Source organism: Neurospora tetraspora (genome assembly GCF_033439725.1).
Source record: "Neurospora tetraspora strain CBS 560.94 chromosome Unknown B0H65scaffold_2, whole genome shotgun sequence".
Lineage (NCBI taxonomy): Eukaryota > Fungi > Ascomycota > Sordariomycetes > Sordariales > Sordariaceae > Neurospora > Neurospora tetraspora.
This window is the reverse complement of record NW_026944384.1, coordinates 3,177,211-3,200,010: the sequence shown is the minus strand read 5'-3', so window position 1 is coordinate 3,200,010 and position 22,800 is coordinate 3,177,211. Positions and strand designations below refer to the sequence as shown.

General features: G+C 50.3%; 8 protein-coding genes and 1 non-coding gene across 9 annotated transcripts; 4 read left to right on the top strand and 5 right to left on the bottom strand.

Moving 5' to 3' along the window:
• Window positions 1-2,006: 2,006 nt before the first annotated feature.
• B0H65DRAFT_109034 (NAD(P) transhydrogenase beta subunit-domain-containing protein) lies at window positions 2,007-6,140 on the top strand. Its single transcript, XM_062820541.1, has 5 exons — window positions 2,007-2,400; window positions 2,533-3,741; window positions 3,794-5,770; window positions 5,830-5,904; window positions 5,967-6,140. Exons 1-5 carry the CDS (start codon window positions 2,310-2,312, stop codon window positions 5,999-6,001), a joined length of 3,387 nt encoding a protein of 1,128 aa, XP_062684455.1. The 5' UTR covers window positions 2,007-2,309; the 3' UTR covers window positions 6,002-6,140.
• An 808-nt stretch (window positions 6,141-6,948) lies between these two features.
• Window positions 6,949-9,024, top strand: B0H65DRAFT_419924 (glycoside hydrolase superfamily; the record flags this gene model as incomplete). Its single annotated transcript, XM_062824243.1, has 4 exons — window positions 6,949-7,032; window positions 7,102-7,291; window positions 7,397-8,754; window positions 8,863-9,024. 4 exons carry the CDS (start codon window positions 6,949-6,951, stop codon window positions 9,022-9,024), a joined length of 1,794 nt encoding a protein of 597 aa, XP_062684454.1.
• Window positions 9,025-9,055: 31 nt separating this feature from the next.
• Window positions 9,056-10,321, bottom strand: B0H65DRAFT_108978 (uncharacterized protein). Its single transcript, XM_062820540.1, has 3 exons — window positions 9,758-10,321; window positions 9,560-9,671; window positions 9,056-9,475 (listed from the first exon to the last, which is right to left on the bottom strand). The coding sequence occupies exons 1-3, from the start codon at window positions 10,130-10,132 to the stop codon at window positions 9,087-9,089; spliced, it is 876 nt and encodes a 291-aa protein (XP_062684453.1). The 5' UTR covers window positions 10,133-10,321; the 3' UTR covers window positions 9,056-9,086.
• Window positions 10,322-11,602: 1,281 nt separating this feature from the next.
• B0H65DRAFT_546212 (Mss4-like protein) lies at window positions 11,603-12,142 on the top strand (the record flags this gene model as incomplete). Its single annotated transcript, XM_062829434.1, has 3 exons — window positions 11,603-11,863; window positions 11,920-12,040; window positions 12,111-12,142. 3 exons carry the CDS (start codon window positions 11,603-11,605, stop codon window positions 12,140-12,142), a joined length of 414 nt encoding a protein of 137 aa, XP_062684452.1.
• An 83-nt stretch (window positions 12,143-12,225) lies between these two features.
• B0H65DRAFT_506611 (uncharacterized protein) lies at window positions 12,226-13,116 on the bottom strand (the record flags this gene model as incomplete). The annotated part of the gene is made up of 1 exon (XM_062828074.1): window positions 12,226-13,116. One exon carries the CDS (start codon window positions 13,114-13,116, stop codon window positions 12,226-12,228), a length of 891 nt encoding a protein of 296 aa, XP_062684451.1.
• Window positions 13,117-13,170: 54 nt separating this feature from the next.
• Window positions 13,171-13,413, bottom strand: B0H65DRAFT_389409 (chaperonin 10-like protein; the record flags this gene model as incomplete). The annotated part of the gene is made up of 1 exon (XM_062823735.1): window positions 13,171-13,413. A coding segment is annotated over one exon (243 nt), but the record flags the coding sequence as incomplete, so codon positions are not given.
• Window positions 13,414-15,306: 1,893 nt separating this feature from the next.
• Window positions 15,307-15,398, bottom strand: B0H65DRAFT_t89. Its single transcript has one exon. It is a non-coding gene; the product is annotated as a tRNA-Leu (tRNA).
• A 1,080-nt stretch (window positions 15,399-16,478) lies between these two features.
• On the top strand, window positions 16,479-18,071 carry B0H65DRAFT_440088 (uncharacterized protein; the record flags this gene model as incomplete). The annotated part of the gene is made up of 2 exons (XM_062825459.1): window positions 16,479-16,574; window positions 16,632-18,071. The coding sequence occupies 2 exons, from the start codon at window positions 16,479-16,481 to the stop codon at window positions 18,069-18,071; spliced, it is 1,536 nt and encodes a 511-aa protein (XP_062684449.1).
• A 102-nt stretch (window positions 18,072-18,173) lies between these two features.
• B0H65DRAFT_108898 (fungal-specific transcription factor domain-containing protein) lies at window positions 18,174-21,258 on the bottom strand. The gene is made up of 2 exons (XM_062820539.1): window positions 18,272-21,258; window positions 18,174-18,202 (listed from the first exon to the last, which is right to left on the bottom strand). Exon 1 carries the CDS (start codon window positions 21,151-21,153, stop codon window positions 18,346-18,348), a length of 2,808 nt encoding a protein of 935 aa, XP_062684448.1. The 5' UTR covers window positions 21,154-21,258; the 3' UTR covers window positions 18,174-18,202; window positions 18,272-18,345.
• Window positions 21,259-22,800: the final 1,542 nt, after the last annotated feature.

Below are 22,800 nucleotides of genomic sequence, written 5' to 3'. Positions count from 1 at the left end.
TTCTACTTTTACGTTCTAGAATATAGTAATAAATTTCCCGATTATTTAATATTCCTCTTCTTATCGGAAAGTAATAATTAAATAGTATATTCAATAATTAATTCTATATTTATATTAATATAATATCTCCTATATAGAAAGTAATAATAATATATAGTCGATTCGGAATTACCTAAACCTTTTACGCTCCTTTAGAGCCTCTTTAAAGAAAATATTAAATATATAATTGGTCGGCCGATCCATACGAATTATCGACGCCCCGTATTATTTATGTTTATCTTATACTAAATTAATTTAATTCGATCTAATTCGTATTAAATCGTATTAATTCGTATTAATTTGTATCGGTTCGTCTTAATTCGTTCGTTCGAAAAATTCGCCGAATAAATTATATTCTATAATAAAATATAAATAATAGCTACTATTACGATCCCTTGGGAGGATACGCTAAAAATGCGGCGCTTAGGTACGTTAAAGGAAAAGGGTTGCAATAATTAGTAGTAGTAGTTTATATTAGTAAAGGAAAACTATTTATAGTTATGCCTATTAGGCTAAGGTTTTATACCTACTCTGGTTAGTGCGCGGGACGCGCCTTCCCAATACCAATATGCCGTACGGATACACGGCTACTTGCTCGCGGCTATTATACCAACCAAAATGAGGCGAGGCTTGAAGGTTGCAGGATTTGTGGTAATATCAGAGATGCAGTGGTTGGGTTCATGTTACCCAAGAGGCCGATGATCTGTTTGTCACAAGGTCAAGATGTACACATCTTGTGGGTTGTGGGTGGTTGGCAGAGAACGGTTTGAGTCCGGTGGTGTGGGGGTACCACTGATATTCGAGGACCGGGAAGGTGTGCTTTTGGGCGAGTTAGAGTGTTGCATTGATAATTTCATAAGGGGTTTTTTGTCATATCTCGAATTCCTCGAATAAAATCATCGCGAAGTGAGTAGTTGGAGGATTGATGGCCATCGAAATCGCGGGAGAGAAGAACGGGGGCCCTCCAGGATAGCCCGGCCCGGCCCCGCACGCCTCCGCGTTTTACCCCACATTCCCGGCCCCGCATTGTGATCCAGGCCGTCCGGGTGGGGTTCCATAAGAGAAGTACTTATACACTATGAATGTTAAGGTCTCCGAGTTTCCACTCCTTACTAGTGCCTAAAAAAAGTCTCTCTTAACAGATCACACGCTGGAGTACATGCATTATGGATCCAAGCTTTGCGCAGTCTGAACAACGTCCAAACTCCGAGTCCTTCCTTCCCTACAAAGCGCCAATGTTCCTGTGTCATAATTGGAAGTCTCGATTACAAAATCAAGTGATTCATCTCTTTCGCTCTTTCCATAAATGAGGACAATAGTGTCGAAGATTCATTTAAGCGCCCAACAGCGGACAATGCAGAACTTGCAAGAGGCAAACGGTGACCATTTCACTTTCTCCCGCCCATTCTTCTCCAACTTCTCGCACCGTTCATCGCTCTTGTTGCTGCCTGTCACGATATTTCATCACCAACCACCAGCTCTCCCACTACACCAGGGCGACCACACGACCAGTCAAGATGAATGCCGCCGAGCCGGCCGAGCGCATGTTTCTCGCCAGTTCCTGCACGATGCTTGTTTCCGGGTAATTTTGCACCACTCAATGGCCATCAATGGCGACAAACGTTTGATACCCAAGGGCGGGGTAGGTACCCTTTACGGCTGAGCATGCAGTCAACTTGGGTCAACTTCGAACCACGCGCAATCCACGGCGTGGGAAAGGGAGGGTGGACGACGCGGGGAGGGTAGGAGCAGCCAGCGATCATCGTGTTCCGGCTCTTTTTGTAGACGGTGTCGTTGTACAATGGAATCATGGTGCAGCAATTCCATTGTTCCCTCATTATCCCTCCATCACCTCCCTCTTCCTCCTCCTCCTCTTGGGGACCTTGGACGACCCAGTCCCTTTTTCCGGAGACACCATCAAAGGACGCGACCTCAAGGCGGTTAAGATCCCGGGAACGAAAGGTGTCGTGTAGCCGACATCGACTTGCGAATACCTACCTGTACCCCTGGGCCAGCACGGTACGACTGAACACCGAGCCACGACAGGCGACGACAACACACCAGTCGAGCTCTGCCTTTTTTTCTCCTAGCACCGAGAAGCTATCTCGACAAATTTCCTGAGGCTTCTTTCGCATCTACAACAGCTTCCTACAGAAATATCCTCAACAACATCCTTGAACTACCCGTATGTTGAACGTGGAATGAGCAGTTGAGGTTTGGTTCGTCTTGACGGCGAAGCCATTCCAGTTTCTCGGCCATTGTAGATCACCATGTGGTCGTGGTCGGGTCTCCGGCCAGCTTTGGCCCAGAATGCTTCCGCATCTTTGTCTCCAGCATCTCGCATCATTGCGCGCCTTCTTGGTAAGTCAAAATACCAGAGTTCCCGCTCCATCTCTCTGTCAAAATGTGGACTTGCTTTAGCGCCAGAGACTTGGGATGACATTGGAAAGCTCGGATGAACTGGTAAGCAGACATGGGATGAATTTCATCTAGCTGATCTCTCCGAAGACTGCAGCCAAACTCCGTCTGTTCGAATTGGCACCGTCATAAGCTCCCGTCAATCATGGCATAGCACTTTCCACAAAGAACAACGTCCCGGTTCCGCGTCTCTTGCTCTCACAACTCTCAAAGCCCAGTCCTTGCAAATCGTCCGTCGTGCTTCGGTTATCCCATCCATTCCGCCTCAGTTGCCGTCCAAGGGCTCCTCAGCAACATATTCTACCGATGCCACCCCTACTCTCCCACCTACTATCCCCTATAAGCAGCTTACAGTCGGCGTCCCGCGCGAGACCTACCCCAATGAACGTCGTGTGGCCTTGACTCCTCAAAATGTCGCTCTCCTGCTCAAGAAAGGTTTTGGAAAGGTTCTTGTCGAAAAAGGAGCCGGCACCGAAGCCGAGTTTCACGATTCTGCCTACGTAACAGCCGGTGCAACACTTGTCGATTCTGCTTCTGATGTATGGAGCAACGCCGACATCGTGCTCAAAGTTCGCGGTCCCAGCGTCGCCGAAGCGGAATTGCTCAGAAAAGGACAAACCATCATTAGCTTCCTTCAGCCAGCTCAGAACAAGCCGCTCGTAGAGAAGCTTGCCTCCCGGAACGCGACTGTTTTTGCCATGGACATGATCCCTCGCATCTCCAGGGCGCAGGTCTTTGATGCGTTGAGCAGCATGGCCAACATCGCCGGTTACAAAGCAGTTCTGGAAGCCTCCAACGTCTTTGGTCGATTTCTTACAGGTCAGGTTACAGCTGCTGGAAAGATCCCTCCTTGCAAAGTCTTGGTCATTGGTGCTGGCGTCGCTGGCTTGAGCGCCATTGCCACGGCTAGAAGAATGGGAGCCATAGTCCGTGGTTTCGACACTCGTTCCGCCGCTCGTGAGCAGGTTCAGTCACTCGGCGCTGAGTTCATCGAAGTCGAGCTTCAGGAAGACGGTTCGGGTGCTGGAGGTTACGCCAAGGAAATGTCGCCAGAGTTCATCGCAGCCGAAATGAAACTGTTCACGGAGCAAGCTCAGGAGGTCGACATTATCATCACTACTGCCTTGATTCCCGGAAAACCTGCGCCCAAGCTCATTACCAAAGCCATGGTCGAGATCATGAAGCCCGGTTCCGTTATTGTTGATCTGGCGGCCGAGGCTGGCGGAAACTGCGCAGTGACCCAGCCCGGAAAACTCATTAACCACAAGGATGTCAAAGTCATCGGTGAGTATCATGGCCATGAATAGGAGAAGCGTCTGACTGACAGGAAAACCAGGTTACACTGATCTCCCGTCTCGCCTACCTACACAGTCGTCCACTCTATACTCGAACAACATCACCAAGTTTTTGCTTTCCATGGCGCCAAAAGACAAGGAATACGGCATCGACCTCCAAGACGAGGTGGTTCGGGGTGCGATTGTCACTGACAAAGGGAAGATCCTACCACCGGCACCTCGACCAGCACCACCGCCCGCACTAGCATCAACCCCGACCGCAGCCAAGGAAGCAGAAGTCGTGGCTCTGACACCGTTCCAGAAGACCTCGCGCGAAGTAGGCCTCGTAACAGGTGGTATGGGCGCTGCCCTTGCTCTGGGAAAGCTTACTGGACCACTGTTCATGGGCAACGCCTTTACCTTCGCTTTGGCCTCGCTCATCGGTTACCGCGTTATATGGGGTGTCGTCCCTGCTTTGCACTCACCCTTGATGAGTGTCACCAATGCAATCTCAGGCATGGTGGGGGTCGGCGGTCTCTTCATCTTGGGTGGTGGCTACCTCCCTGAGACCATTCCTCAGGCTTTCGGCGCTGCTTCCGTGCTTCTCGCATTTGTCAACATCTCTGGTGGCTTTGTCATCACCAAACGAATGCTCGACATGTTCCGTCGCGCCACTGACCCTCCGGAATACCCGTGGCTTTACGCTGTTCCTGCCGCTTTGTTCGGCGGTGGCTTCATTGCCGCTGCGGCTTCAGGTGCAGCCGGTTTAGTCCAGGCCGGCTATTTGGTTAGTTCCGTGCTTTGCATCACTTCGCTTTCATCTCTGGCATCTCAAGCAACTGCACGCTTGGGAAATACGCTTGGTATGCTGGGCGTAGGATCTGGAGTCCTTGCTTCGCTACTCGCTGCTGGTTTTTCACCCGAGGTCCTTGCACAGTTCGGTGGTCTGGCTGCCATTGGTGGTATTTTGGGCTTGCTTATTGGGAAGCGCATCACGCCCACTGATCTTCCACAGACAGTTGCTGCCTTGCACTCTGTGGTGGGTTTAGCCGCTGTGCTTACCAGTATCGGAAGCGTTATGGCTGATGTGGATCATATCACGACTCTTCATCTCGTTACTGCATACCTCGGTGTCCTTATTGGTGGTGTGACTTTTACTGGATCAATCGTGGCTTTCATGAAGCTCTCCGGAAGAATGTCCTCCAAGCCAACCATTTTGCCTGGCCGACACCTGATTAACTCTGGTCTGCTGGCCTCGAATGTTGCCACCATGGGTGCCTTTGTCACATTGGCCCCTGGATCTCCAGCAATTGCTGCCGGTGCTCTGGCTGCCAACACTGTTCTCTCGTTTCTCAAGGGCTACACCACAACTGCGGCTATCGGTGGTGCCGACATGCCAGTGGTTATCACAGTTTTGAACGCTTACAGCGGCTTTGCTCTTGTTGCTGAAGGCTTCATGTTGGATAACCCGCTGCTGACGACAGTTGGTGCACTCATAGGTGTATCGGGTTCCATCCTCTCGTACATCATGTGTGTGGCCATGAATCGTTCACTCACCAATGTACTCTTTGGTGGAATATCTGCTCCGACAATGACAGAGTACAAGATAGAGGGGAGTGTGACGCAGACCAATGTCGAAGACACAGCCGAAGCACTAACTAACGCAGAGTCCGTCATCATTGTGGTCGGTTACGGCATGGCTGTAGCCAAAGCGCAGTACGCCATCTCAGACATTACCCAGATGTTGCGCTCCAAGGGCATCAAAGTGCGCTTCGCCATTCACCCCGTGGCCGGTCGCATGCCTGGACAGTGCAATGTTCTTCTAGCGGAAGCTAGCGTGCCGTATGACATTGTCCTGGAGATGGATGAGATCAATGATGACTTTGGCGAGACAGACCTTGCGCTTGTCATCGGCGCGAACGACACTGTCAACCCAATTGCCCTTGAGCCAGGCAGTCCCATTGCTGGAATGCCCGTTTTGCATGCTTGGAAGAGCAAGCAAGTTGTGGTGATGAAGAGAGGCTTGGCTAGTGGATACGGTAAGAAGTCCATCAAGAACGTTGTGGTAAGTTTTCATGAAGCTGACATACCAAAATAGCCGACGTACCGAATCCCATGTTCTACATGCCGGGGACAAAGATGCTCTTCGGAGATGCAAGAGTCACGACAGAAGGTTAGTGATTGCCGTATGGACAAGATGTGATCGAGTTGATACTGACCTACCTATCTTGTTAGCCATCAAAGCCGCGATTGAGGCCCGGCTTAAGTGATGAGGGCGAAGCCCATCTTTTCTCCTATCTCTTTCTACCTATTCCGTACACCTCTTACCTCCTCCTTTCCAGATGCTTCCTTATCCTCTTCCCGAAGCAGAAGAGGCTGTCTACATTATAGGCAAACCGTTGGAAAGCTAACTCAGTCGTCGATTGCTGGTTGGATAAACAGATACGCAACCATTTGGATTGTCCAGCCAGTATCTGCGGTCGTACTTTGACTCCTTGTTTCATACCATTATCCTCTTCTTTTTTTTAGTGCCAGTCTTGTGTGGCATTCATCTGCATGTAGAGATATCTAGCAGTCTCAACGCTAAACATTCTTGTTCAAGACGAGCTTTCACTCTCTGCATAGTGACCTGAGCTTGAAACCGAACTTGGTAAAATCGGTGGCCGCGCACAAAAGGACATTCCCGGGAGAGCCGAATAGCTATACGAATACGATTCTGACAGCAGGGACGATATCCTAACCTTCTAGACCTATAGTGAGATATTGACGTGCGCAGAATTCCGCTTCGGGACATCAGGCGCATCTCTTGAGTGTGACACAGCGAAAGCCGCCCCAATCACAGATCTCGTTCCTGACCAACTCCAGCGACAATGTTCATGAACTCGAAGATGACAACCCATTAACTGGACATTGGTTGCATTAACAGAATAATGCGAAATAGTCCACCAGTAAATCCTTTGGTTTCGACGTTCCTGGGCTCAAGCGAGTCCATGATCTAGGCTGAATTGGGGAGTGCGGAGAGAGACACGGAAGGGCCTCCCCGATGTCCATCTCGTTGCAACGCCACCGTTGTAATTTCCCCTTTTAGGACCGGTGAACGGAGGATGAGCAACACTTATAAACTCAAAAACCTCGTCTCAGTCTTTAGATTCCACGATGTTCAAACCGTGGCACTTTCCAGAGGTCGTTGTAGTCACGACAGACCCCGAAAGACAAGATGAGGCTCACGACTACAGTGGCCTTGGGCCTCTCGGTGGCTGTCGAGGTCACTCTGGCTGCCAAGATACCACAGGGGCCGAAGGTAACGGATCCTGTCAGCTTATAACTTTCGTGTTGTGCACTATACTGACATCATCCGTTGTTAACACAGACGACATGCCCGCCCGGCAGCTTCAAGAAGCTTTCGGCCCAAGCGTTTATGGACGCCGCGACTCCCGGATGGAATCTCGGAAACACGCTTGACGCCGTTCCCGACGAAGGGTCTTGGAACAACCCCATCTTCCAGGCCAATGCTCTTGACGTAGTCAAAGCAGCTGGGTTCAAGTCTGTTCGGATTCCTGGTATGTTTCTCTTTTTCTTCATCCTCCTCCCCTCCATTCGACCATGCCTTCCTCATGAAGAATCCGACATAACCGATCACAAGGACTGACCACAACCGCCCAAAGTAACATACTCCGACCACTTCCTTTCCCCCACCTCCCTCACAAACCACACCATTTCTCCCCTTTGGCTCGACCGCGTCTCCTCCGTAATCGACATGGCCACCTCGCGCGGCCTGCTAGTAGTAACAAACATGCACCACGACTCCTGGGCCTGGGCCGACGTCTCTTCCGCCTCCGGTAAAAACATCACTCTCATCCGCGAAAAGTTTTATGCTGGCTGGCTGCAAATCGCCACCCACCTCGCCTGCAAGCCAGCCACGGTAGCATTTGAACCCATCAACGAGCCACCTGGCTCGACAGCCGAAGATGCGGAGCGGTTGATGGGTCTTAACGATCTGTTTATTCAGGCCCTGCGGGAAAGCGGCAGGTGGAATTCCCAGAGAGTGGTTACCCTGAGTGCGCTGAACATGGGCGGGGCGGATCGGTTACAAAATGGATGGTTCCGGGTGCCGGGGAATATGACGAATCCGTGGGTTTTCCAGTTCCATTACTACTCGCCTTACGACTTCATTTTTCAGGCTTGGGGAAAGACGGTGTGGGGGAGTGAGAGTGATAAAGCTGCCGTGGTGGCGGATTTGGAAGCTGTTAGGGGAAATCTGACGGCGGTTACAAGAGATGCGAAGATCCCGATCTATCTGGGCGAGTTTGATGCGAGCCAGCTGAGTCTGGAGGCGGCGGCGAGGTGGCGGTGGTTTGACACCGTTGTCAGCGCCGCAAGGAGACTGAATATCGTGCCGGTGCTGTGGGATAATGGATTGGATAATTTGCAGAGGGAGACGGGGCGGTGGAGGGATGAAGTCGCGGTGGAGATTATTGTTAATGCTGTTAAGGGGAGGATGAATTCGTTGCCGGAGAGCACGGTGGATGGCGGCGCGACGACGCAGGAGAGCTCGGCGTATGTGTTTAATAAGGTTGGGGAGGATGTCGGGGACGGAGGGAGGAACTTGTCGTTTGCGTTGAATGGCAATCGGTTCAAGGCGTTGAGTGTTGATGGGGTGGCGCTTAAGGCTGGGAAGGATTATGCGGTCCAGGAGCAGGGGACGGAGAAGGGGACGGTTACGCTTAAGAAGGAGTTCTTGGGCAAGTATCTTTCCAAGGACGCGGCGCCGGGGACCAAGGCGAATATCACGGTTACGTTCTCGGCTGGCGCGAAGAGTCAGGTGGAGATCGTCCAGTGGGATGTGCCGGTGCCGGCACAGACGAGCTCGTCGGCGAGCGCGGTGGCGGCAGGTGATTTATGGATTCCGGTGGTCTGGAAGGGGCTGCATCGGGTGGCGGCGGTGAAGATGATCAAGGCGGATGGGTCGTATTTGTTTGATGACTGGACCATGTGGTTGCCTGAGTTGCAAAAGGGCCGTGGAGTAAGTCCCTCCTCTTCCCCTTCCTATTTTCTCTTCTTCCTTTCCTTCCCTCTTTACCGCTTCCTTTCACGGAGTCTTGTCCGAGGCCAAGTGCTAACAAGAAAACAGACGTATGGAGGCCAGTGGGATTTTGACTTCGACAAGCTTATCATCCGGAGGCAGACGCTGGATGCCGTGATTGCTTCAGGCCAAAGTGCCACGCTCACGTTCGAGTTCTATCCGCGTGCGGCAGGGAACGGGAATTACTTGAATTATACCCTGACAGTTTAATCACAGGTATTTGGGGGTATCATTGGTGTTTCTGTCAGCGTCAAAGTAGCTGAGGGATATACTCATGGAGGCGTCGGAAGTTGCGCTACCACTTCTTTCTTTCTTCCCCAACTAAAAGGTCGGATTTTGGCTTGTCGTTCCTGCATCACAACCTCCTCATGTGGTTCTGGTTGTGGTTCTACACTTCCCCCAAAGGCAGGGCTGATACTCCGCCGAATCTCCTGCACTTTCAGGAATGTCGGGGCCTGCCAGTCCTTGTTGGTCAATTTCTTTCGCCATGATGTCGATGTCTTGCTGAACTCTGCGAGTAACTTGTCTCTCATGTCTTGGGCGGTATTGATGTCTGTCCCCATTTTGATGCCTAGCTGGAGGAGGAGGTGGGAGGCGAAGATTTGGCAGTTGTTATCGATCAAGCCGTACCTTGGCTTCATCTCTTTTATTGCCTTGTTGCCTGTGTGAGTGTAAGCAGGTGGTGTGAGTGTTTCTGGTGGTAAATTGCTCCAAGAATACAATGGGGCACTTTGTTTGGACTTACTGGCTGCTAATACTGCTTGATCATTCCACCCTGTCTCGCCAACTTTTAGCTTGTTCGTCCACTTTTGGGTACCGACTAAGCCGTGCTGGTTCACCACTGTGAAGTCTTTCTCCTGTTTCAATAAGTCAGCATCTGTCTTCCTGGTTCCCGGTCCATTCATCCAGCTATTCTTCGAAATTCCCATCACAACATACATACCATCCACAACTCATGATAATAATCCGTATCCTGATCCCCCACTATCACAGCCCAGTGATTCGTCGGATCCGGAAACTCGCCCATCTCCTTGGTAATAGCTTGTCCAAGCCGCGTATGCTCGGCAAATAACACGCCTAAGTTGTCCGCCACGGGATGCCAAGCGATAAAGACCGGTCGTTTTTTGCAGTGGTGGTGTTCTCTGCCGGGCGGGATGATGGACGGTAGTGCGCCCAAGCCGATGATGCCGGCGAGGGCGCTCTGCACTCTCGATAGCAGCTCATGGCGATGGGCCGCTTCCGACGGCGTTTCGGACTGCGCGACGGAATGCGAGTCGGAGTCGCTGCCGCCCATGTGTAAGAGGTCTCTCATATGCATCTCTCAGACTGATCTGGTGGTTGCCGTTGTCGTTGTCGTTGGTGGGTTTGTGCAGTGACGTATCGTTTGTGATCTAGCCCTTGATGGCTTGCACGGTCCCACGTTAGCCGGGAAGGCCCGGGAAAGCACTTGTGGATCAAGAAGTCGTCCCTTCCTTGCGACAGGAATAATTGGCAACGCCAAGCACCGCTGTTTGAATGAAGGGTGTCAGGAAAGGCCGATCGACTCTTTATATCCTCTCTTCGAAATGTCTCACAGTCTCGCAGCTGAAAAAACTGTGGAACGAGATCGCCGGAAGTCGCGGCAACGAGAATAGATCACTGATGGTTATTCCCCAGAGTCAGGGGGGTATCGTTCCCTAATGTACTGCGTACGACTTTAAGCGCGGCGATGCAAAGCCGACAGTGTGGCGTATGCAAGATTAGCGGGCGTGACGCGCGTGTTTTCGTGGCGCAGGCCATGAAGCCAGCTGATCGTTTTCAAGATCAAAGGCATTTTGGATCTGGCCATCGCATCGCCCGTTGAATGTGTTGATTTACACATGTTTGTAAGCCGATGTTCAACAGGTGGTTTGGCTTTGAAGGTTTGTCAATTTAGGTCTTTCCGGACTGTTAGCGCTTTCCAGGGGACTGCACCAAAGACCCATTCCCACCCTCAACGCCTTGATAGTTGCCAAGACTTCCCGAGAATTGAGCTGACCACAACTTTTTGACAAACGGACCATCGAAACGAAAGACGAAAATCAAGAAACTCAATTATATTATCAAAAATAGTGCTCTCTTGATAGTCACAAGTATGTTGATGTCGAATCTACAATCATTTTTCTTTCATCTCCTCATTTGGTGGAGATATGGGCAAATAAAGTCTTGTTCTTTTCGTTTCACAGGTCCGTTTGCCAAAAAGTTGTCGTCAGCTCAATTCTCGGGAAGTCTTGGCAACTGTCAAGGCGTTTGAGGGTGGGAACAGGTCAGCAATGGCAGGGATGCTGACTTGCATATTCCCACAGCTGTTTGTTAGCCAAAGCGAGCCCCATGAAGGTATCTCGAGATCTAGAAGTGCAAACTCAGGACATTGGTGGTGTAGCGTACTTGTAAGAAGTCCGCGATGTTCATCCCGGATTTGGTGAGAAATGGAAGGGACACAGGCACACAGCATGCACTGTGCACTGTGCAGGGACAGCAGCTGCAGATCACTGCGCCAGGCACTGTAGATTGTTGACGTCACAGGCCATCGATGTTGACTTACACGACTTCCCTTCGAGAACCAACTTCCACTTCGACTCTGACAGAGCAACATCTCACAATCGAAACAAACAATCTTGCAATATTCGGCCAGAGAATACTCTTCAGCCGAGTCCTACCAAAGCCAACTTCGATCTTCCGCGCCAACCAGCCAAGGACACCTCGCCTGTCACAGACCGTTACCTCTACAGCGCCAACTTTCAGAAGGAACCTTCTCCAGACGTTCATCATGAGCATCCACATGAAGGGTCGTTGCGTCTGCAAGAACTTGCAGTACTCACTAGAACTCGAGTCTCTGGACGATGCGAGAACCACACTGTGCCATTGCAACAGCTGCAGGAGGGCGTTTGGAACCAACTATGGCCTCACGACAAAGGTCCCCCTCCAGGACTTCAAGTACGAGACCGGCACGCCAAAGAAGTTCAAGCAACACAATGGAGTGACAAGAGAGTTTTGCGATAACTGTGGTGCCTATATCTGTGAATACGGGGTAAGATCGATCTCAACACTATGTCATCTGGAAAACCATTACTCATGCTTTCACAGGAAGAGGCAGCAGACAAGTTCCGGTACATCATGTGGGGTTCCTTTGACGAGCCGGAAAAGGTGCCTCCCAAGGGCGAGTTCTTCTGCAAGAACAAGCCCAAATGGATGCCCGATATTTCAGGTATGGTTCAGGGAGTTGATCCGGGGGTGAGTGAAGTATCCGTTAAGTGTAGAATCTAACCGAATTGCAGACACCTTCCGGAAGCAGGAGATCAAGGAGTAATGACGGCGCCCATGATGCGAAACAACACCGGGATGAACTTATGAATAATGATATCTTAGCATTGAAATACTGTTAACCTTCAGCTAATGTCTCACGATCTCCTTCTCCTGTTGAAGTTGATGCGGATCGACGATAATCGCTGCCCTTCCCTGGAGCTTTCCGCTTGAAACCACCTTCTCTAGCTCCTCAACCTGATCTAGCCCATAGAACGGAGTCATCTTTACCTTGACTCCATGTTCAGCGACAAACCTCAACAGCTCCTCGCTTTCCTCCCCTGAACACTGCAAGCTGCCCTTGATCCTCACATCTCTTATTATCAGCTCCATGAACGGAATCTTCACCTCTAAAGGCTGAGCAACCTGCACCATCAACCCATGCATCTTCGTAATCGCACACGCCAGTCCAGCCGCATCATCCGCGTCAGACAAGTTGACAGTAGCATCGACACCTCCCGTAGCAAACAAACCGTTATGGTCAACTTCCTTCCCATCATCCCCCAGCACTGCCTTCCCAATCTCTCTCACCACCTCATCCTTCCCCATCCTCGCATCGACAACCACATCCGCCCCCATCTCTCTCGTAAGCTCCAGGCCCCCATCCCTCGCCTCGACACCAACAACCTTCAACCCCATCTTCGTCGCAAACTGCACCGCCAAGTGTCCCAACCCTCCTCCCGACCCGACAATACCCAACCACTGCCCCGGCTGCAATCCCGCCTCCTTAACTGCCCTCCACGCCGTCCTGCCCGCGCACCCCAGCGGTGCCGCCGCCAACAGCGAGACCCCCTCCGGAATGACCGTGCTCGTCCGGCTATCGACAATCGCGTACTCAGCAAACACTCCGTCGACCTGAATCCCGATGTGCCCATCGATATGTGCACAGTAATGCTTGTAATGTTCCCCTCCTTCCCTTCCCTTTCCAGTAGCCGTGCAATCCCAGCACGATCCACAAAGTCCCAGTGGAATACCGCACATGACGCGATCACCCGGTTTAAACGAGCCATCAGCGGCGACGGAGGAACCGACTGCTACCACGGTTCCGGAACCTTCGTGCGATCCGGTCAAGGGGAGCGGGATGCTGGGTATGGCGCCCAGGCGGATGATGGTGTCGGTGTGGCAGTGGGAGGCGACGGCGACTTTGACTAGGAGGTCATGAGGCCGGAGGGTGGAGGGGGAGGGAACGGGGATGGTGGTTAGAGTGTAGGGAGCGCCGAAGGAGGTGATGCGGAGGGCTTGCATGGTGGCGGGGAGGGAGGGGGCTGGTCCGGCCATGGTGGGTTTGGGTGCAATAGTGAGAACGGAATATGTTTTGTTGATGGTTGGAAGGATGAGGAGTCTTGATTTTGGCAATGGTGTTTAGGAGTGAGTAAAAAGGGGGGAGGTTTAAGATGATCGCCGAAACCTCTATTTGCGATGGTATTTCTATTCCTCCATAAAGACAGTCATCATCGTTTGTGCACCCGATGAAACCTGCTTTTGAACATGTTTGGAATAATCCATGGACCCGCTTGACACGTTGTCACTCTGCCGTTTCTCCGCAGTAGATGAGGTGGCGGGATGAGTTGTGGTTGGTAGGAAATTGACCGAAGTAGCCGTCATCAATTCAGTGGCCCAAATTCCTGAAAAGATAACTGATGTATCACAAGGACATCAAGATTGGGGTGGTACAGTTCCCGCAGCCATGGTGAGAGGGCTGACTGCAAGTCGCCAAACGAGCTATTCATCTAGATTGGCGATTTATTAACTGACCAATATCAGACCTCTCATAAAAGTGGCAGATACGACATTGTCTGAGACACCATCATTTCACGTGGAATCCAAGACAGAGACACAGAAGTGACGGAACATTTCAGGTGAATGTTTCAGGTGAGCCACCTTTGTTCAGCGTTCCTTTGTCTTAGCTCATTTCGACAAGAGAGAGAGTGGGAAGCTCCAGAGGACTCAAAGGCCTTGTGTGAGAACAAAGAGAGTACGGTATCACGGTTCGCAATGGGGCTCAACAGGTGTGCGTGCATCTGGGATGTCTTGCGTGTCAACATCGAACTGAACGACCAGTTCAGCATCATTCACAGCTTCACATTTATACTTTAAGCTAACCACCACCAGCCTTCACAGACATCATCCTTCGACGAGCGTTCAATCCTCTCTCTTCTGATCTTTCCCTTCAAAATATTGCAGTAACTTGCCGGTCAAGTTCGCAATCTTCGAAACAACATTACCTATTGTAATACCCTTTAATATCACACACAATCCCGACGAACTCATCCACACAATCTTCCAACTCCCCAGATATAATCCTCCCGGGGTCAGTCACCGACCGGCGGCTTTTCCAATCGTGTTCCAACACTTTTTCCCCATAAAATTCGAGACCAGCTGCACGAAACGAAAATGGAACTCAAACGCAAAGCCTGTGACAGCGTCAGCACTTCTTCCGATTCCTCCCTTCTTCCAGAGCTACAGCTACACCCTCCAAGTCCCGGCTCAACAGACAGCAGCACTTCATCACAATCACCGCCGAAGAAGATCAAGATAATAATAAAGAAAAAGCCGAAGCAGGGGGAGGTTAAGGTAGAAGAATCACCCATTTTGGGACAAGGGGCCCAGCCCAACTTTGCGAAAGTTGACTGGGCCGGCCACCAGGGCGGAGGAGTCATGGGGGTGGGTGGTTGCAGGCCGGGTTTGGAGGAGATATCACCGAGGAGTATGACGTTTTGCCGGTCTAGTTGAGGTTCGCAAACCGGACGGAGTGAGACGGGGAAAAGATAGTTTTGGGCTGATGTCTTTGGCGGGAAAATAATAGGAAAATGAGAAAGGGGGGGGGAGAGGGGGGGGGGGGGGAGGGGGGTGGTTTGCATATGAACTTGGGGTCTGCTGGCAGCTCAAAAGGGAACTTAATGAGAGATAATAGAAGGAAAAAGGGCCAACAGGCAAATGGTTAGCACAAGGATGGATGCTTTGCATCATGTTTACATGCAAAATGAAAGGAACGACCAGTGATGATTAAGGTATCCTCCCCAACCTTATTCTACACCAACATAACCACCACCCTTTCCGAAATGTGCACGAGGGTTCAACATGCAAAAAAAAGAGACAGCGCAATTAAAAAACGAGAAGAGAATAAAAGGTAACAAAATGGGAAAGCAAAAAGCAAAAGAAGAAATCCAGTGACAAGAGTGGGATTCGAACCCACGCCCTTTCGGACTGCGATACTCAGAAGAACCTGAACACAGCGCCTTAGACCGCTCGGCCATCTTGCCTTGGTTGTTGTTGAAAATCAGGTCCTGAAATTGTAGTTATGTGGTGAAAAACGGGTAGGTGATGTTACTATGTACAATGCTATTGCAATATCGCCCGAGGCGTTGCTTCTTAATCATGTATGTTTTGTTACTGCAACCTTGGTGATTGATAATTCTGTTTTCTGGCTGCCATCATTCAGATGATTTCTCTTCAGGACCCAGGCAGTTCTTTACACGGTGACAACGATGATGCTGTGCTGTTCGGCTACCTAGCTTGTCTTTCTCCAAGCCTTCCTCCAAATCAGAGTCCAGCTTGGAGACGCATCCCATTCATGATGTGCTAGCGCCAGTTCAACTTGGTTTTGCAACGGAGTTCCCCATCGGAAAGCTCGACATCCGTACATTCGACAAAACTAGCAAGCGGTGAAGTGCAAGTACGCGGCCCGGAAGAGACACTTCCCATCAAGAAAGGTGGGAATGGATTCCAATGATGCTCTGTCGTCCACGTGCTGTGCTGTCCCTGATCAAGATCAAGGAGTTGGTCGCACTGTGTGCATGGCATTGGTTAGAAGCTTGGAAAGACATGTGCGTGGCAGGATAGTACACAGTGTGTTTATATCCGTTAGTTGATAGTTCTAGGGCTCACCTCCTCCTCGGGAACACTCCGTCCCGGATCTCGAGTGGGGTTATCACCGCGCAGGTCGGACTTGGTAATGAAGATTTGCGGGGAACGTAACAATATCAGTTTCTCGTCCCTTGTCCAAGCGCAAAAGAAGGGAATCCATGACCCTGGAATCAACATGGACATTCCTATTTTGAACAATGGGCATTTTGATATGACCCGATAGTACGGTTAGTCCCTCATCTTCACATGTGTTCCAGGTTGCATGTCAAGATCGATTCGTGGAACTTAACCCCCGAAGCCTCGATCCTCTTTTATCCTTATAAGGGATAAAATTAATTCCGCATTAACGTTCGAATATATAGCGGCCACCTGTGCGCACGTTATGGCACAGTATCGACAGGGACCAAACACAACTTGACAGCTTTGACAGCTGCGCCGTTTAATGCCAACAAACCCCACCATCTCAAACCTTCATCATGCTGTCCTCGGGCCTTAACAAGATTTTGCTTGGTGCCCTCGCCCTCGCGACCGCAGCAAGCTGTACTCTGTGGTCTCCGTCATCAGACACGGCAGTAAGACCCCAGCATCTCATTGCAATCTGAACCCAAGCTGACATTCCCCTCATCCAGTGCAAAGCTATCGACCTTGCTCTCCCTCATGGGCGCGTTAACTATCCCGACTCGCCCACATATGCCCAGGAGAACAACTACTGGTCCATCCGCCAAACCGACAACATCGCGCCCGCCTGCTTCGTGGCGCCTAAGGATGCGTTCGAAGTCGCGGCGACCGTGAAGGTGCTTGCCTCACTGAACACCCAGTTCTCCGTCAAAGGTGGTGGCCACACCGCTTTCGCAGGCGGTTCCAACTCCGATGGCGGCGTCACCATCGACCTGATGTATCTCACCACCCTCAACGTGTCATCGGATCGTAAGACGGTATCGATTGGCGCTGGAAACAGATGGATCAATGTCTCCGAGGCCCTCGATACGCTGGGACTCGTGGTCGTCGGCGGCCGTGTGGCCGACGTAGGCGTCAGTGGTCTGATTCTCGGCGGAGGTCTCTCGTACTTCTCTGGGATGTACGGCTGGGCGTGTGACAACGTGCGCAACTACGAGATCGTTCTCGCTTCCGGTCAGATCGTCAATGCTTCTCCCACTAAGAATGAGGATCTGTATTGGGCATTGCGCGGCGGAGGCGGCTCCAACTTCGGCATCGTGACCCGGTTCGACGTCGCGGCGTACGAGCAACCAGGCGGCAATATTTGGCACAACAGTCTCATCATCCCCGGCGCAGCGAACGCCTCCGCCATCTCCGCGTATCAGAATCTGACTGTTAACGGCATGCCCGCCGACAACAAGGCGCACAGCTACATGGTCTTGACGCACATGGATATGCTGGGTGGCTACGCTGTGATTAGCGACCTGTTCCATGCAGACTTGCCGAACACGGCTGACAGTGCGCATGAGAGCGTCCCTGGAGTGTTCGAGCCTTTCGAGTCCCTGCCGACCATCATGAAGACTAAATCCATCGTCAACGTGTCGACCGTGTCTCGTGAGATTGACGTCCCATACGGTTCCCGCCAAACATGGTGGGATACGACAGTCAAGGCTACTGATCCTTCCCTTCTCATCGACATCGTACCTCTTTGGCAGGACCATGTTGAGAAGCTTCTAGCCGTCGCAAAGGGCTCTGCGGTGACTCCCTTCTTGGCATACCAAGCTATCCCACTCAACGTGCTGAAGGCCATGGAGGCAAACGGTGGGAACGCGCTGGGTCTGAAGCAGAGCGATGGCCCCCTGATGCTGATCCAGTTGACGGCACAGTGGGCGGATAGTGCGCTTGACGACTTGATGGAGAGGAGCTCTGAGGAAGTGATTGGTAAAATCAACGACCTTGCTAAGAGCAGGGGCTTGAGTCATGGCTTTGTCTATGCCAACTACGCCGGTAACAGGCAAAGCGTGTTCGAGAGTTATGGAGCTGATAATCATGCCAAGCTGAAGCAAGTCGCACTGAAGTGGGATCCTGAGGGCATTCTGCGGAAGCTGTGGAGGGGATACTTCAAGCTGTGATGGATATTGACAGCGCCACACGCGCAGTCGATGGTTATCCGGCGCGGATTCACAAGGGATTCTCAATAACCGGACTAGCCGGCGCGTTTGAGCTCTCCCATACGCACAGTGGTGCGCCGAAAGATTCTAGACTTCATAGATGGTCAGATAACTGCTTCGGTTTACCGCCAATGACATTATAGAAAAGGAAGCATACATACATTGTCTTCCAAATGTGCCATGTGACTCGTTCCTATTAGGTGCAGGAAATGTTTTGCCCCATTGTATACCACCATCACTGCTCCGAGGTAAGAATGTCTTTGCAACAAGTGAGCCGCTCACATGCCTCTTTGAGAAGTTCCGAGTTGGCTTCATAGAGGACTGAGCACAGGACGTCGAGCAATTCAGGTAACCCATCCTTGAGGCCAGCTGCGGCAGATTCCGGCAACTCGGAAAGAGCTGCGACTTTGGAGAGATAAGCGGCAACGCGATTGAAGTTGACTTGCTCGGGTTTCCTGGAGCGAGAACTGATACTCGAGACGGGCGCAACATTAGTAAGTGTAGAAGCACGGACAAAGGCCCATATGCTTAGGGCAGCGTAATACATGATCCACGGCCGGTGCGGATCAGGCTCATTGCGGCAAGAGTATGGCTGCATAGTGATCGGTGGAAGCCCGTGGCCTTTGTTTTGCCAATTCTGCTCGCCCTTGTTTCCTCGTGGGTCAACAAGGATACAATGGAGTACCTTGTAGGCATGAAGAATCGCATGGCGAGTGCCTGGTATGCTTGCCCAGGCCTTCATTTTGGGCACAACCTTGATATAGGCTTGATCTGATATTTTTTGGCCCAAGAGACGTTTCGCGCCGGCAAGGATCTGGCAATCCAGAATGTCAGTAAACAAACTGAACTGCGCCAAATGATAGAGCACTGCGGCACTCTGTATCGGGCCGTTTGAACCGGTATAGGGCACAATGGGATCAACCATGTTTGACCCTCCTAGAGACCCCTGGGCTTTGTCGAAGTAGGCCTTCCATTGATCAAACGCGCTCAACAGAGTCATCTTCCAGCTGTCACTTTTGCTGTTGGGAATCTTTGTAAGATCCATCAGATTGTGTGTTTCTTTGCGTCGAAGATGCCAGCCGACACTGAGGAGGCCTGACATGATGATCATGCGGCCAAATGAATGGGTCATGACTTCTTTGCCGTGAATTGCGAGTTTCAGCCCCTCAAGGAACGATACTGGCTTGACGCCATACATTCGGAGATTTTGATCGAGCTGGCGAACATTGTCAGGATTCGAAGCCGACCACAGATTATCATCGCATGGTAGAGGTAGCTGTATCTCATATGGCACCATGTCGGCTTTATGACCAAACATGGCTGCATGAGTGATATCCAACATAAAAGCGGCAAAGACAACGCGATGCATTGACTCTGTTTGCGCCCATCGAGACCACCAAGTTCGAGAGTCCAGGTTCGTGACGTTTTGAGTGATGTTGCCGTTATAATCTGCAGAGCCGGTTGGTTCTGGAGGCGATTCGCTACCTGAGCGGCCGATGAGTGGACTTCCTCGACGTAGAAGGTTGAAAAGGACTGGGTGGTAGGTTTGGGCTCGCTCGTGTAGGAGTCTGGACGAGTAGAGCTTCTCGTAGAATTCAAGTAAGACTAACGCCTGCGCAACCCATAATGCTATAGGCGGAATCGCCTCCTCCGTGCCCAGTATATCCAACCGCACACCGAGGACGATAATGTCGGCAACGACGTCGTAGTGGGTGTAGCAGTCGCCACAGTTTCTCATGCGAAGCGATGCAGCGCCCAACGCAATCATGACTAGGAGGAGGTGCACCGAGCACTTATTGTAAGAGAAGGTGGGTTGGTGAACAATTGGGAGGCGAGCCGACACATGGTCCCAATACTCCTGCAAGCAGTCGCGCGTCATTTCGAGATTCAGGACCGGCATAGTTCCACAGCCACTTTTGTCGACAACCTCTGTGATGCGCAGGCCATTGGGTCTGGATCTTAATTGCGTCGCATTGTATGCGAAGAACAGGCTGGATAGTTCCTGGAGACGGGCCTCGGTAATGAAATCGCTGTCGGGCTCGGTGACCCGGGTAGGAGTACTATCGACCTGAGAGCGACCGCTGGTGATGGAGTCATAGTCGTAATGAATGTTGTTGTTCAATGCCGACTCGAGTCCGCCATCGAGAAATGGGAGATGGGAGACGCCGAGGTCGCAGTTGTAGTCTTGCGGGTTGAACAGCCAGACGGCGAAGTTCTCTCTGGCCAGGTCCTCGCTGGGGAAGTCGACGTTTGGGTTATATGGTAGAAGGGGCGGCTGTTGACTAGCTATATGGCCATGGTTCGCATTGCGTTGGAAATACTCATTCTTAGAAGATATGTTGGTTGTTGGAGATGCCCAGTGAGAGTTCGCATGCTGGCCCATGGCTGACGAGCTCTGATGGTGCGAATGGTGCCCCTGTTGCTGATGCTGCTGATGGTGGGACTGGAGATGCTGGAGAGACGGCAGAGCCTGGTGCTGCGATTGCGGTTGTTGCGAGCGGGAATCAGGAATGAGGAGGATGGCAGCATCATGGGGGGCGCCTTGGAAGATGGAGCGAGACTCGATGGCTACCTGGTGAGAAGCGGACGAGGCGGGCGTCTGTCCCTGGGAGGAGGTTGATTGGCCTGGAGTGGGCAGGTCATGGTGGTCTTTGGGGGTGCTGAAGCTAGGTAAGCGGTTTCGGGGAACATACGAGGCCGAATGCCGCTTTTTATGGCGTGATAGGAGATCGGCGCGAACGAACTGCTGTTCGCAACCGGCGAAATCGCATCGGTATATCTCCTTGGGATCGTGGTTGAGCTGATGGCGCTGGAGGTGTTCGGCCCTAGAATACACCTTGTTGCAGTCCTCATAGTTGCAGGCAAAACGCTTAGTCGCGCCTTTGCGGCTTGCGCGCTTATAAGCCGGACCGGGGGATGGTGAGGCGACGGAGCTAGTGGAAGGGGGGACGGCGCCGGCAGTGGTAGTTGCGCCGGTGGCGGATCCGGTGGAATGAGGGCCGGGGCCATCGGGGAGCGGGAGTTGTTGCTGCTGGACCGACATGTTTGGCTGGTGGTGGTCTCGGTGGGCGAGGTGAGGTGTCACCCACTACATGCGCAATCGCTACAGGTAAGAATGCATGCTAATTACTGTATGCATAAGTCGTTTGTTAGCAGCTGAGACGGCTGCTCTTGGTCATGTCGGAAATCGGACGTCGTATAGCGTGGTGGGGACGGGCGTGTGGTTGTGGAACGGAGGACAAAAAAGTGGAAGATGGACGTCGGAGGAAAAGGGTGGAGGAGAGGAACAGACGGAAGACGACGACGGGACTCGAGAGCTGGACGGGACAAATCCAATTCTCCACGCCCTCCACATCGGACTGGGGATTGTTGTGATATTACTGGTAATGATCGATATGGGGTTCAACGTAGCTTGATTGTATGTATGTGTAAGACTGGCTCTGCAGACTCGAAGCTCTGGCATCTGGGTAAAAATTCCGCATATCCCAGTCCAGCTGGGCACGTATACGCCTAGTAGATCCCCTAGCCTCTAATACACCCCCTTAAATCTAGTATATAAACTACGCCAGATCTACCTAGATATGCCCTGAAATGCCTTAAAATCCTCCTAAAATTAGCTAGAAATAATGCTATTCCTAAATTACTTCTTCGTTATAGTAGCTTTCAGACTTTTACTCGTAAGAATCTTACCTTATTATACTTACTATTACACTTACCGATTCATTACTCGAATCTTCCTTTGTAGAATCTTTTATACCCTTTGGGCGGTTTACAACGATATTTCCGTTATTAAGCTTTCGCAATTGAATTTATAGCCAGTATAATTTTATAAATCCTAATTATTCTATAAATTTTAAATATACTACAGGAAGGAGGCTCTTTATAAAGCTATCCGCAATTTGCTCCTTAGTAGGCACGTAAACTATATTTACTAATTTTCTATTTTATGCTTATTTTAATTAGTATTTATATATATCGATGTACTTAAATTTGATTATGAATTAAATTCCCTCCTTTATAATAAATTATATTGTTTATTTATTATTATGATTTATAAGCGTAGCCTTTTAATTTTCGAATCTTAGGGTAAATTTATTAAAAGGACGGCGGGCGTAGATTGTCTCCTTAATTCCTTAGTTGAAGGATAATAGTTTAACTTCTATAAATAATATTATAATTATATTTTATTTGTTAGTACGTTAATCGATAATAGTATTTAATAATTTAAGTACGAATATCTGTAAATTCTTTCAATTACGAGAATTATTTATAAATAAAGAGTTAATTATAATATAAAAGTCCTAATAATTTTTACTATTTAATTGAAGAGTATAATTTTAAATTATTAGAAAATAGAGGAATATTTTATTTATAGTTACGTAATACGTTAGATTTGGATTTAAATTAAATTAAGCGAATTTAGAGATTAGGAAGGCTATATTTAGTCGCGACGTAATAGCGATATAGATAATCGAACCAATTTTAATTTAATATATGTAAATTTTGTACGGAGTTACGCTATTTTAGTAAGGTAGGAGCTCTTCTTTAATTGTAAGCGTAAAGTATAGCTTCTTTATACGTTTGATTTTCTCTACGATTTTTTAAATATAGTTGCGCTATAATAATTAAATTAATTTCTTCTTTCAGTTTCGAATAATTTTGATACTTAGAAACTATTTTAATAATTTTC